The 15,700-nt window shown below is 29.0% G+C and overlaps 2 protein-coding genes across 4 annotated transcripts in view; one reads left to right on the top strand and one right to left on the bottom strand.

Annotated features, from left to right (window-relative positions):
* The window catches only part of LOC105135803 (uncharacterized), a 2,028-nt gene extending 1,384 nt beyond the window's left edge, over nt 1-644 (top strand). The window contains exon 3 of one of the 3 annotated variants that reach the window (XM_011040845.1): nt 375-644. The gene's annotated coding sequence lies outside the window, so the exon portion shown is untranslated. The other 2 variants (XM_011040846.1, XM_011040847.1) reach the window with 2 other exon arrangements.
* A 12,046-nt stretch (nt 645-12,690) lies between these two features.
* On the bottom strand, nt 12,691-15,334 carry LOC105135804 (aldose 1-epimerase-like). Its single transcript, XM_011040849.1, has 5 exons — nt 15,119-15,334; nt 14,972-15,021; nt 14,452-14,578; nt 13,548-13,652; nt 12,691-13,466 (listed from the first exon to the last, which is right to left on the bottom strand). The coding sequence occupies exons 1-5, from the start codon at nt 15,225-15,227 to the stop codon at nt 12,844-12,846; spliced, it is 1,014 nt and encodes a 337-aa protein (XP_011039151.1). The 5' UTR covers nt 15,228-15,334; the 3' UTR covers nt 12,691-12,843.
* Between the last annotated feature and the right edge of the window lie 366 nt (nt 15,335-15,700).

The following is a 15,700-nucleotide window of genomic DNA, read 5'->3' on the forward strand; positions in this document are numbered from 1 at the left end:
AAATAATCATGGCTGAATTTTGTATAATAACTTCATAATTATGTATTAGGATCTTTTTTCCTCTTTAAGGTAGACCTAGAACTAGTATAAATATCGTTGTTTAGCTTCTATTTCATCAGATCACTCAAAGAGAAAATATACAGTATTAAAATTTTGAATTAGGGTTTTTGTGTGGTGATCTTATTTGGTAGCATTCTATGTTGCTTGTGTTTGCTGTTTTTCTTGTGTCATTTTTGTCCATGTTGGTATTAAAACCCAATGATTTGTAGTGGTTTGTGTTGTGTGTTGAAATAATCATGGCTGGAAGATGACGCAAAACAAGAAGTGCTTGTGTTGTAGGGATGAGGAGGTTTCCCCTACTGCTTGTGTTGGAGGGATGAGGAGGTTTCTCCTAGGGAAAGGCATTCAAGAACTGACGATAAAAGATATGCAGAGATAGATTGTAAAATTAACCCATCAATTGGTGGAAGTGATGAACCTGAGGGATCATGTGGAGAGTAATCACGGATCCATTGTCAGCTTTGAAAACTATTTTAGAGGCGAGAGCAGAGGTATACTATACTGATAGGTTCAAATCATGGGATTTCTTATAATGGATTTTGATCTCTGGTTGTTGCTTTTAGTCTCTATTCTGATATTTGGAATTGGACCAATAATGAAGATTTTGGTAATCCCATTTATAATGAGATAGATGTGGATTGATGTTCTCCAATAATTTCTGATGTTTATTTTAATGGTAATTGTGATAGCATAACAAACAATAAGAGTAATGAGATTGATGATGTCATCAATAACGTTCTTATTGATAAGTTAAAGGTTGAGTGCAAAGAGAACAATAAAGGAACTCAACAAAATTAATAGAATTGTATTTTTTTATTAGGCATCCAACAGATCTAGACAATAGTAATTTAAACTGGAGGGTGAGCTTTTTCAACTTGATGACGCTGATGTAGGAGGTTTCAAGGAAAATTATTTTTCCTTTGTTATTTTTATTTAGTTTATAAAATTATATTTATGTTTTATAATTTTTTTTTCTATTTAGTTTAGAAATCTCTATAATAACTATATAATTATTTGTTAGGACTTTCTTCTTTTCAAGGATGGCCGAGAAGTGGTATAACTATAGCTGTTTAGTTTATATTTTAGTAGACCATTTGAAGAGAAAAATATTCTTTAATAAAATTTTGAATTAGAATATTTATGTGATGACTTTATTCAGTAAAATTCTATTTTACTTGTATTTGTTGTCTTTGTTATGCTATTTTTTACTACGTCAATCAAGAAGGGTTGCAATGAATGCAAATGTTCTTCTAATGTTATGCTTATATGATATGATATTTGATAATTAATGGAAGTGTACCATCCTTGTGGATTTTTTGCTAGTTATTTTATATTTTGGATATATCTAGTTGAAATGAAGGATTTTGTTCACATGAAAGGCCTAAGGGTAGAGCGTATGTGCAAAGTGTTTGAACTTTGAATGTGAAGACTTAAGGAATCATGTTGCTGAGCTTTGCTGTTTAGATAATTACTGAACTCTTTGTTTGAATCTCAGTTGCACTATAGTTCTAGTTGCAGGATGGAATCTCTCTTTTAAAAGTTTTATTTTCATATATGTTCATTTCATCCTCTCTTCTTAAATCGGCAAGATCATTGAGAAATTTTATATTACTTTAGAGTAACTACAATCACTTTATGAGTTCATATATATATATATATATATATATATATAAAGATATACATAAAGTTGAAATAAAAAATAACATCAAGTCTATTTTTAAAATGATATAAAAAAAGGACTGTCGTGGAAGGAAAAATCATTGAGATCATAGATATATTTTACTATTCCTTATAATAGTGAAATGACATATGCAAAATTGCTTGCTTTTGAATCAAAGGTTTTTTTGTTCTTTGAAGTGATGCATTATTCATTATAGGTTTATTTAAGAGTATTTTTATTTATTCTGTATTTTTATAAATAGTAAAATAACAAAAATACCTTTAAAATAAAAAATAAAATAAAATTGCCAGAGAGGGGTGTTTTAATCTCTTTCTTTTGTTGTGCATGGTTAAATCACACAAAAGCCCCTAGAGCTAGCCCAAAAAAAAAAATAACTCAGGGGATCACAGGTGGTTGTTTTGCTGTGGGTTTTGTTTTTTGCTTATTGTTTATTTTATTAGGGGTAATAATGGATATTAGTATTTAATTTATATTTTAATTGAAAATAATATTGGTACGTGGTGCGTTCATATTTAGATAGCACTTGTAAATTGTAATACCTCTGATGGTTAAAAATATGTTTATGTCATTTCATTTTATTTTTGATTATCTTCTTTTTCTTTTTAGACATGTCATTTATGTTTGTTGGTAGATTTTTTCTCTCTTCATTTCTCTCACTTGCTTGAAAAACAAATTATGATTCTCATTGTTATTGGTGTTTTAGTTGTTTTTTTAGTTATGATATTTTTATCTTTTTTTTTTTTATTAACTTTTATTTGTTTTTATTTTTAATTTGTATATATAATTTTTCTTGAGTTGGTCCTATTTTTTTTTCTTATTTGCTCTTTTATCAAAGTTTATGTCTTTTTTATTAAGTTGTTACAGTTTTTAATTTTATTCTTCATTTAAGTTATGGTTTTTGTTTATTTAATAGTTGTTGTAATAATAATATTAATAGTATGGGGGTGGAGGTGGGATAATAACAACTTTTATCCTTATATTGCCCTTTTAATTCGTGACCTAAACCTTGCACGGATTGACTTTTAAATCAAGTTTTATTATAATAATAATTATTTTTATTTTATGTTGGTTTAGGTCAACTCGGGTTCACCTTGCTGACGTGTGACACTAGCCTTATCCCGAGTCGACCTTTGAGTTGGATTTAAAAATTATGATAATCATTTTTGTTTTTATGATGGCCTGAGTCAATAGTCAACTCCATTCGTAATATTGGTCTTAACCTGGTTCGACTCTTGAATTAGATTTTAAAACTATAATAATAATTATTTTATTCTTACATTGACTCTAGTTAACCTAACTTGTGACTTGGGCCTTGACCAGTGATTCGGGTTTTGTCTCGGATCAACCTCTAAGTTAAGTTTTAAAAATATGATAATAATTATTTTTATCTTTATATTTGTTTGTTGAATAATTTTGGAATTGAGGATTTTTTTCTATAATCTTTTAGGAATAAAAAAATAATAAATAGTCTCTAGAGACATTCTCTTTATACCTCATATTTTATAAGTATAGAAATTCACTCTAAAATTATTTTAAAAACAAATTTATTTTTATATTTTTGTCTTTTATCTAGTCAATTAAACACATGTTTTTTATTGTCTTCATCTCTTCTATCTCAGGACAATATTCAACATTATCTTGAGGTTATATAATAAACCATAAATTGTCCTTATGTTCATAAGAAGAACGTTGTAAAAAACATTATTAATGAATATTACAATAAAAGAGAAACAAGAAAGAACACAATATTTAACATGGTTTGATAATATACCTATATTCACAAGAGATGAGAGCTTTTATTTTTTATTATGTCAAAAAAAAGTTATATAGCATGTATTTATAATAGACTTTAAACCATTCAAGAAAATTTAGTAGCTTGAAAAATCATAATCATCCAAAGAATCACGTGACCTGTTTAACAAAAAAAACTTAAATTTCTTTGTAAATTTTTATCTGGGATGCGAGTGTTTACTAAATGAAAAAACCAACTAAACAGGTTATCATCAAACCCTACAAAGATATCTAATGAATAAAGATGGAAAGAATTAAGCTACAAAACCACTTTTGATTGAATTATAACTAAAAAAATAAATGAATTTAATAGTTGAGTTTGAGTTTCATTTAAAAATAATAATTAAAGTTTCATCTATCTAAGTAATGGAGAATTCAATAGAATTAAGTCATATGATCATATTTGATTGAACTATAACTAATTGGGTTTGAGTTCTATTCAAAAAGCTTAAAGCTCATTATGGATAGTTCATTCTGAATTCTTTATATTGCTAATTTTAGTATTGTATAAGTCTTTACCAATGCAAGATTGTTATGAAATTTACACCCTATATGAAAAAAAGATTATTGAAATATTCTAGAAAAATTTTAGTTTCACCCAAAATAGAGTTAAAGTTATGAATGTTAATATAAAGGTGGTTGCATATTAGAAAAACATTATCGTACATCAATATAGTAAAAAGATATCTTCATAAATCACTATATGCAACCATTAAAATTGTTGTTGAAAGTGATGAAGGTATAATTTGATTTTACTTACGATATATGCAATATTGGTAGTTGATTGAATAAGGTTCAATATTTCTAAGATTTTGATACTCTTATATTATTATCAAATATGTTTAAGTTGAAATGGATATCTTTTACATTAATCATGACACTTAAAAGACATCCATTACTTCCTTAATTAAATTTAGATGTGTTTTTTATTTATATTAGCTAAGTCTCTTTTTGAGTTACTTAATTTAAAATTTGGGAGAAATAATCTTCTTTTTTAGCATTTGTATACATGAATATCTTCTTCTTCTTTCTTCTTCTTTTATATATATGAAAGACAAGATTTTTATTAGGTAACTGATTAAGCCATTAAGACAATGGCTAAGAGGATATTTTCAACCTTTTTTTTTGTTAAAATTTAAATTTTTTTGCTTCAAATTAAATTTTTCTAGTGTTTTTGAATTGTTTTGATAAGCTGATGTCAAAAATAGATTTTAAAAAATATAAAAAAACTATTTTGATGTTTTTCCTAGCGAAAAACACTTTGAAAAATAACAATTACTACACTCTCAAATACCTTTAAAATATGAGAATTAAAAAGACAAAGATAAAGCTAAAAAACTTACTATCTAAACATGAACCATGTAAATTTAACTGAGTTTTATATTAACTTTCTAAAATCACACAAATCAAGCATAATATAAATATATGAAATATGAGTATAACCATGCAACCAATTAGCTTCTCCATGAACTCTATGCTTGACCAAAAAGTATGTTGTATAGTTATTTTCTCTATGAATATATATAAAATTCAATGCAGAAACAGAAAGAATTAAGCCATACGATCATTTTTGACTGAACTACAACTAAATTGGGCTTGAGTTCTATTCAAAATGCTTAAACTTGTGATTAAGGGTCCATTTTGAATCCTTTATATTACTTATATTTATTAAATGTGAGATATGCCTACCAACAACAAAAGCTTTATATTTTTTTTTATTGGAAAAAGACTATTTTCTATATAGATTAAGGTTGTATATATTCATGAATTGTTCCATATATACCAGTAATAATAGAGACTAACAAGAAAGTGATTAGTCCTACCCAAAATTCACATATCATTCAAGAGGGTAAGAGAAATGCCACTTATATGGTATTTATTAAGGTAAAACAATTTATTTTGTACAAATCTATTATAAAACTAAACATAACTTTGCTTCAGAAATTAAAAAAAAACACCCAAGGCCACGATTTTTAAAGAATATTAGAGATCAACCAAAAGGAATTAACAATGACTGCTCTCTAATGTAATTTAAATATTTAAACAACTTTCTTTTAGTTTTATATTTCTTATATTTAGAAGTAGAATCAAAGAAATTATATGATGATGTTATTGTTGATCGTCATAAAGCTATTTTTTATAAGAAATCATAACGTTGAGAATTTGAAATAACTAGTACACAAATTCACATGACATAATCATGTAGGATCGACATTAGCTTTCTACATATTAAACAATGAAAAAAAAAATATCTTTGTTTTAAAATCCTAATTATGAGATTGTGATTATTATCTTTGTTTCTTCATTAATTCTGGGTGCTTGTTAGGTTTCTTTGGGGACAAAGTGCTACAAGGTATGTGTGAGTGTGTGTGTGTAAAATTTTTCATCACCATAATAAAACTATACTTTATCATTAAAGAATTGAAGAAATAAAAATACGAGGCTTTTATATTCATAACCAAAACTTGGAAAACTATTCCATACTTATACGAATAAAAAAAAGTAATTAAAAAAATTCTCAGATAAAAAAATAAAAGTACATCATTTCAAATGGAACAACCACCTATCTGTCATATAATAATTAATATGATTCCATGTTGATAAGCTAGATTTTCCTGCAACACAACATTAAAAATAAAAATCAAAAGCTACATTAGTACATTTAAATAACAATCAAGCTATATATTTATATATAAAAATAAACAAAGAAACGTTTTTCTCTTTTTAATTACCTTACTAATTGCAAAGCATTTTGAAGTATAACTTTCCATTCACCCAAGATATTTTGATCCCTTTACCTGCTTAAATATTTCTAGGCAAAGTAATTTGATCCCAATCCTTTAATTTGTATCTTTTTTTTTTTACAAGCTATATATTATACATGATGATGTTTTAAAAAATCCAAGTAGTTTGAGAGCAAGACTTCTGTCTTGTATAATTGGCTAATCTTTTGATTCTAAAAATTTATTACGTTCTTCATAACCATGATGGTTGGTTGGTGTTTGATACCTAAAAAAACATTCTCTATGATGATTTTTAGGACTCTTTGATGGCTAAATCAATGGCTTTTTAAAAGAAAATACAATACTATTACATAAACATACTCTGAAAATGCAGTAGATAACGAAGATTACAAACCTTTGTTTAAAGGATTTATGGTCTATTTATAGCTTACGAGTCTTTTTATGAAAATGAGAGGTTAAGGTGTAATGTTGTTATGATAGTTCAAAAAAAAAAAATCTCTGATATATGTATTAATATTGATAGAAATATCTCTAATATGAGTATTAATGAGGGAAAATATCATTGATACATGTATTAATATAGATGGAAATATGGTGGGCCCTTAAAAGACTATTACATGTTATCTTTTACACAATATTAATATCGATGGAAATATGATAAGTATTTGAATAAATTTTATACATAATAGATGTAGAGAGAATATGATTCAAAATGTAGTTAAACCCAGTAGAGGATAGATCTTTCCCTTGGCTAAGCCCAATTAAGGTTTTTTATGGGTTTTTTTCCCTTTAAATTTGGGTTCATCAGGAGCCTTCTAAGTCTTTTTGATATTTATACACAAAAACTTATAAAAGTACCTAATATGATGAAGTTGTCAATATTTGTTTTATGAGAAGTGAGGTGAAACCCTAGGTAAAATATTAGGGTGCAAGGGTGTGCACCATACTTTAAAAAAGAACCTTTAAGTATATAGAAGTAAACCATGAGAAAACTCATTTTTAGAAACCTTTTCTAATAGATAAAGAAATCCATGAAGAGAAACATATACGTAGACAATTTCTAAGTGCATATATGAACCACTGAGATAAGTCTAAATTCAAAAGGGAATCTAGTTACAGCAGACTAGAAAAATAGCTCAAAAGATCATAACTTTTGATTTGATTATTGGATTGTGCTTATATTTTTATAAGAGATTATGAAGGTTGTTTTTCTTATAGTAGCCACTGCATCACTACGTGAACCGTCAGATCTTTGATATTTAAAATCTTGTGATGGGGCTCTAATTTTGATATTTTTTATGATTTTTTATATTATTTTTTGTATTTCTTACTATTTTCATAAACTTGCAAATTTGAAGATCATATTTGCATCCATTTTCACATATAAAATAATTCTATTTTCTTTGTTGAATTTTTAGCTTTAGCTTTTGCATGCATCAGGAATTCAATTCAATGAGGGTGACGTTATTGCTCCAAGGATATGAAGTTGGTTTCATCGTTAGAGAGTTATTGCATATTTTTAGGAGTTCGAGGCTTGTGGCCTCCTTGGTGATGACATGGGATGTAATAGCCCCCTACTAGAAATAAATTAAACCTGAGAATGAGAGATTTGAAATCATCCATGGAGATAACATAAGGTCTAAGAGCATATCTGTAAAGTTGTGTTAGTTCTTTGAATTTTAGTTAGCCTTGGTGGTATATACTTGGCCATTGGACAAGTGTCATGTTACTTTGTTGAGGTTAGTCATCTCAAGTTGTTATGGAGGGTGGAGCTATCGCACTAGAGAGTACCCCTTTTAAGGAGATTATGGTATAATACTAAGAAGAACATTTTTCAATGAGATTGTGCAATCATTTTAGAGAGAACCCTAAAGTGTTTTGATTAGCTTTTTTTTTCTTTCATTAGAGCCTTATAAATCTTAATGACATTTTTTTTATGTATACAAGTCATCATAAAAGTAATTTATTAGTATAACATTAGTGCATAACTATAAGTATAGTTATAATGCGTAGTCATCGACGTAGTTATAGACATAACCATGTGTATCACCGTGTATAGCCGTTGGCATAGCTAGATAGGGCATAGCCTAGGTATAACCATTGGCTTAGCCATTGACTAGTCACTAGCATAACCGTAAATGTAGACATTGCTGCTAACATATTTGATGTTGTATTGGGATTTCATCAATCATGAAATAAGCTTTTAAGAAATAAGAATAAACTAGTTTTTTTTCTCATTTCCTATAAACAACGCTAATTGATGGCATCGTCAAAAAATCCAAGTAGCTTAAGAACAAAACTTATATCTTAGATAATTGATTATCTTTTAATTCTACAAATATATATATATTTTTTATTTTTTCTATCTAAGGTGACTAGTGGTTGGTGACAAATATCTGCATAAATATCTATTTTGATGAGTTTGCAGACTCTCTAATGGTTAAGTATGTGACTCTATGAGAGTAAATGTAATAATATTATAGAGAAATATTCTGGAAATAAACATGCAGTAGAGAATGGAGATTTTGAACCCTTTGTTTAAGGATTTATAGTCTATAAGTTTTTTTATGGGGATGAGGAGTTAAAGTATAATATTATCTTGATAGTATCAAAGATGAAAAATATCTCTGAAATATATTAATATTGATGTAAATATCTCTGAGATAAGTATTAATGAGGAAAATATCCGTAACATATATATTAATATGGATGGAAATATGATGGGCCTTTAAAAAGAATTTTACATGTTGTCTCTTATATAATATTAATATCGATAAAAATATGATTAGTTATTAGAAATATTTTTTATACACCTAATAGGTGTAGAGAAAATAGGATCCAAAATATAGATGTGTTCAAGGAAGGCTCAACCCTACCCTTAGCTGAACCCAAAACAGGTTTCTTTAAGGGGGTTTGGAACCTTAAATTTGGGTTCATCAATAACTATTTTTTTCTTAACATTTTACGCATCAATGATAATCCTTCCACGACAAAACCAACAATCTTGGCATGATGTAGCTCTTAACATTACGAATAGAAAAATAAGTAGTCAGCTGTCGACATCCTTAATTGTTAGTTGTTTTTTGATAGATCAAATATATTATGATTGTTGTTATTTCTAGTTTAAGAATAAAAATGACGTATTGAATAATTGGTTGATTTCTTAGTTCAAGTAATTTGATTTATTCTCCATGGTCAGTGGCGAAGCCACAATGAAGATTAAGGGGGCAATTGCCCCCTTAATCCTTCTGTTTTTAAAAAATATTTTTTATATTAAAATTTTAATATAATAATTTAACAAGTTTTTTATTTAATTATTGTTCATATCTCCCTTTCTTCTACAATTTGTTTTTTAAATTCTAAAGTACTAATTAGTTAAGTAACTTTTATACTTTATGTTTAATGTTTTAGGTAAGTTTCCTTCATTTTTTCTATTTAAATTAATATGTGGATGTATAATATTATATGCATATGAATATGAATTGAAATGAGTTTTGATGAATTAATATGTATTTTTTTTTATGAATTTCATATGAAAAATAATGGTAATCAATCTACTAGTGATTAAAAATGAAGTATTGAACAACTAAAAAAATTAGAGATACAATGAAAAAATTAAAAATATATATTAATATTTATATTTAACCCACTTGTGTAAAACAACAAATTAACAAAGAATTGTTACCAATAATTTCACTAGTCCGTAAAAGATTTAGAATTAGATGAATGAAAATTTCATTGTATATATTGAGAAAGAATATCTTTAATAAAATTAATAATAAAGTTATTATTAAGCAATTTTAAAATATAAAAACTTGAAAATAATAATAATAATAATATAAGTTTTTTTTTAAATATTTTTAAATTAATTTTGCTTGACATGAGTTAATACATGTATTTTAAATTGATTTCTCTATATATAACATATGTCTATATAATATATGATATCAAGTATTTATAATTTGTCCTCTCATTTAAAATTTTCTAGCTTCGTTATTGTCCATAGTCAATATATCTGGTAACTTGATATGAAAAGTCTCTGCAGGTGATGTTTGGTAAGTTAGATGATTGATAACTATGGTAGTAGTAAGTGATGTCTAGTCAACCACATGATTGGTAGCTAGTATATGTAAAAAATTCTCTTTGATAGACATGGGGACTTTTTGATGATGAAGTTAGTAATTTTATAAAGAGAGAAATTGCAATGGTAATGTAGATAGATAGATTTTAAAAATATATATGCTAAAAATATTAAAAATAAAGAGATTATGAACCTTGGCTTAAAGGATTTATGATATATTTATTGCCCATAAATCTTGTCCATTTATGAAAATGAAAAGATAAAGTATAATTGTATTTTTGTGATATTTTGAGTTGTATTCAACTCAAAATAACATGTATTAGATCAACATAAATTACTAAAAAACTCACATAATTCTAAAAAAATTATTTGATGAGTGTTGGGCTTGGAAAGCATGCCTAAGCCCATGGGGTTTTTTTGGGCCCATTTGGAAGGAAAGTTGCCTATTTTATTTGAATCAATTGGAAAGAATTTGATCACTGATTGGTTGACACTTTAAAAAGTGAAAAATGTAGAGTTTATGAAGAGAAGAATTTGTTGTTTTTCTTGCATGACATAAATAGCCATTTTACAAAGCTCTTTTTAGATCCGATAGTTTAGAACTGATTGACTAACTATATGAAACCTATAGCTATTAAGATACAATCACATGTTTTCAGGAATTTAGTAATTATGGTATATCTCCACAGCTAGTGGTAGAGATAAAATAGGAGCTTGAATATTAGAGAACCAACTTGGAGATAATTACTCATGATTATCAACCAAAAATAGGAATGAATTCGAATCTGCATAACATTTTTGCATGGTGTTCTTACATAGTTCTTTTGTATACTTTGCAACTACTCTAACTTCTCAAGATTTTCAACATTTCTTCTTAAGACCTTTTCACATTCCAGGAAAAAGGAAGCAAAATTTTAGATTAGAAATATCCTGTAATTAGCATAAAAACATATCTACAGCCACCAATTTTGAACAAACAAGTTAGAAATCTGTGCAAAAGATTACATGAAATATTCAGAGTTGTCAAAGTTTTGTATTGCTTATGTGGAATAGAATCCTTTTTTAAACATAATAGTATTGTAATCGAAGGTTAATGGTCCTCAAATATAAAAAAAACTTTGTTATTGTTAAACAAAGCTGCATCGATGCAAATATTACTGAAAACTAAGTAGTAGTTTTTTTAAAGAAAACTAATGATCGGGATTTACTAGGAATTATCACATCTGGGCCTACAATGATGCTATTAAATTATTAATATAAATTACTTGCGGAGTGGAATTTATTATTTTTTTCATTATAAATTATTAAAAAATTATATTTTTAATCAAATTATATTTTTAATAATTATACAGGTTGTTTTTAAATCTATTAAATTAATAAAATCACACCAAGTAAACCTCTATATAATTTAATTTTTTATCAATTAAAAAATATTAACAACACTTAAATACTTTTTTATTTAAAAAAATTAATATCATCCCCAACATCTCACAATAGTTTGGAGCTAAAGAAAGCATAGTTAGAAAAGGAAGCCCGACAATCTTTTCAGTTATAACCCCACCAATGTGATTATTTGAAAGCTTCCATACTTCTAGCTTAGTGCAATTAACAAATGAAATAGGAATGGTCCCCCCAAAGAAAAACTGCAGCAAGGGCGAGATCTTGTAACTGACTCATGCTTCCAAAAGTTTCTGTGCGAAAATCTCCTAGAGACTTTCTTCATTTCCGTATAGAACTCTTACATTAGAAATTTCTCCAATAGAATCAGGTATGCTGCTTGTGCGAAAGTTTCTGTGCTAAGCAAGACTTTCTAAGAATTTCCAATATCATGAAGATTTTGTAGGTCTCATAGAATTCTTTTGCACAGGTCCTTTCAAAACATGGGCTCCCATGTCAAGTTGAACAAGTCCGAAGGCATTTGCTGAGGATATAGTATTGCTTTTTGGGAAGGGTGAAGCCCAAATCAAGTGTGAGGAAACCGAACAATTCACTGTGTACCGAAAAAAAATATTCGATGAGATTTTATAGAGTTGTTCAGGAACCATACCGGACAGATTGTTGACAGACGACTGTGGAATCATTTGTTTGGCGAGATGTCGAAGTTGTAGTTCAATAGGGATAACTCTTTCGAAGTTGTTTTTATATAGACTTCGAATGAGTTTATCCCTAATAAAGGCGGGATTGAACCTATCAAATGGCTTTTGGCAAGAAGTTCACAGACCTGACGCAGCATGCCAAGCTCGCTCGGGATTTTCCCTGTAAAACTGTTTTCACGTTGATAAGGCCAAAATAAAAGGCCTGTGGGCAAGTGCGATTGATGATTGATAGGCGTGTTTAAAAAATAAATGAAGACTTGAATCTCATCATTTTATTATCTGGGGTGATATATTAGATAGGCAAAACACCAGGTTTCACACTCGTTGGTAGTCTGTAAAACGTAATTAAAACCTTATTCTGACTCCAACCCTTCAACGGGCTATTGTTTCTTACTCGATTGAAAACTCGAACAACATGGTGTGCTCATACTTCTCGCCAGGTTGAATAACCACCGATGGGAAGTTTGGTTGGTTGATGGCGTTGGGAAATCCCTGTGTCTCCAAGCATAGTCCTGAGTGCTTTCCATAAACAGCACCTCCTTTGCCAACAATTCCATTCACATAGTTTGCAGTGTAAAACTGCATCCCGGGAGTATTAGTCCACAAATCAAGGACCCTTGAACTAGATGGATCCTTGACTCTTGCAGCATGCTTCAAACCTTCCTTTTCTTCCCCACAGTCGAGCACATAGTTATGATCATACCCTAAACCAACCTCATGAAGTGAAGCACCAACCTTCTTTTCGGTGGTGAAGTCAAAAGGAGTGCCCTTAACTGGCATGATTTCACCTGTTGGGACTATGTTCTGGTCTACAGGAGTAACATGAGATCCCCATATCTGAACTGATTGGTCAAGTATGTTCCCCGAGCTGTGGCCAGCTAGGTTCCAGTAAGTATGCTGAGCTAAGCTCACTGGAGTGGCCTTATTCTCAGCCACTGCTTCCATGTCAAGTCTCATTGTCATGCTTGAAGTTAGTGTGTAAGTTGCAGTTACAGAAAGATCCCCAGGGTAACCTGTTACAGGAGAAAAAGAAAATATCAATATCACAAACACAACAAACAAAAATATATTACCGGAGAGAGAGAGAGACATACCTTCCTCTCCATCACGGCTGTGGTATTTAAAAGTAATGGATGGTTTTTCGCCTTTCTTATACTCTGCTACCTCCCATACAACTATATCAAAACCTTTATGCCCACCTAAAGCAGAGAAAGTAGGAGAAAATTTTTTATGCAATAAGATAATTTAAATAGGCATTTTATAGATACCAGACAATCAAACAGTAAAACACAAAGCTCAAGAAACGATCCCACCATAGCTATTAGACATTAAAATCCATAAGTTAAACTCAAATGTTCCATCCAGAAAGAAAAAGAGAGAGACATGCTGAGACCTCTTAGTTGATGAAACAAAGAAAACATGGAATTCTTTTCTACACTTGATGTTAGAAGTATTCATTTATGTCATTGGTTGTAGCAACTAGAAAACATCAACTACTGCAATTGACCTAGAATGGTTTCATACATAGATTAGAGAGAGAAGAAAAACAACGGGAAGAGGAACCACTGAGACAACCACAAGGAAAATCCGAAATCACAAATCTTATGCATCTTGTCTAACAGTGGTTATTAGTTATCCCCTTACACCATTCGTCTCTTACAGCCAAATATGTTTTCTTTCCTCCAAATGCTGTACAGATATAAGAACTGTGGTGCCGGTATCATATTTTTGCATAAAAACTTATGTCTAGTAAAATTCCTTTCACATACAAATTCAGTCTGTTTATAGTGTCACATTTACTGATGGATGTTACAAATAAAACTTCCATGAACAAAAATGATTTTGTCATGTTAATAAAATTTTCCAAATCAAATAAGAAAATGGTATACAGGACTAGATAATCTAATCTAATAAAATTACAAATCAAATGACTGATTGGCAGACATGGCTGATCAGAATAGCATCAAAGTTCACGATAATTTGGAATTACAAGCATACCATGAAGACTGTTTGGAGGCCTGTTGACGGGTAAGGTGTAATCTACCCCGTTAAGAGTGAACTTCCCATCTTTGATCCTGTTCGCTACGCGACCCACAATGGCACCAAAATAAGGTGCAACACGATTCTGATCAAGCATAAATTTACCAAGAAAAGGATTCAGGCACCGAATATAAACACAGGAAAAGAAGAATACTAATCACGCGAAAATTAGTAAAGGTTATTGATACTATCATTGCCTCAAAATGACAACACGAGAAACAAACTGACACACCAATGACATAAATGGCGGAAAAAAAAACAGATAAGTTTGCAAAAAAAATGTTTTTTGGTGATGAATTGCAAGCAAAGTTGACAGGATCAACAACAATCCCAGAATACAAAATTTAGATGATGAACTCTCAAAAAAACATATATGGAATGCAGAAAACTGCCAGTCAAATCATAAATGAATACAATAAAGAACCAAACTTTGCATTAGATCACAGCAGATGACAGAAAATCAAGTGACTACAATTACCAAATATGGCTCAACAGAGTCAAATCCAAGAACCACATCAGCCAAATTACCTACAAAGGTCAAGAGAACCCAACAATCAACAACACCTTAAGAGACAACAAAAGGCAAAACAGATTGATCGATCAATCATTCATAAGAATTGGTTACCATTTTTGTCAGGTAAAGACAAGGAGGTAATGGTGCAACCCAGATTGGTGATTTTGACCTGCATGGTCCCATTGTTGAGTTCAAAGATTTGTGGCTTCTGATCTGCCATCACTCAAAACTTAACACGAAACTGAGACTTTGTGAAACTGGTTTTCGTTCGCTCGTTTTGTTGTGGTTGGCTTCGCTTCGTTTTAGAGTACTTGCTAGTTCTGTTCAGTTTGATTGTCCTTTTATTGCAGGACACAACTACAGCTGGCGTGCAAATCAGATTACATTTTTCAAAAAATAAATAAATAAAAATCTAAATAATAATAAAAAGATTAATTTTATTAATATATGATTTGGGATATAAAATTAGAATAATTTTATATTTTTTTAAATCATAAAATTTAATATTTAATAATAAAATATCAAATTAAAAAATTAAAAAATTAAAAAAAATCAAGTTAAATTGAATTGATTTAACTTTACGAACTAGTAAAACATGATATAAGATAAGAATTTAAAAGTTAAATTTTTTTGAAAAAAGATTTATAAAAAATAAAATTAAATAAAAAAAGCCAACACTGGAAAATAAGCAAT

The sequence above is a fragment of the Populus euphratica genome, unplaced genomic scaffold, assembly GCF_000495115.2.
Source record: "Populus euphratica unplaced genomic scaffold, PopEup_1.0 scaffold221.1, whole genome shotgun sequence".
Taxonomy (NCBI): Eukaryota; Viridiplantae; Streptophyta; class Magnoliopsida; order Malpighiales; family Salicaceae; genus Populus; species Populus euphratica.

Excerpts from the sequence above, each read along its gene's own strand:
- LOC105135804 (XM_011040849.1), bottom strand. The coding sequence starts at position 15,227 with ATGGCAGATCAGAAGCCACAAATCTTTGAACTCAACAATGGGACCATG. Across the intron at positions 15,022-15,118 it reads GTCTTTACCTGACAAAAATG|GTAATTTGGCTGATGTGGTT; the intron begins GTAACCAATTCT and ends TGACCTTTGTAG. Across the intron at positions 13,653-14,451 it reads GCCTCCAAACAGTCTTCATG|GTGGGCATAAAGGTTTTGAT; the intron begins GTATGCTTGTAA and ends TCTCTGCTTTAG.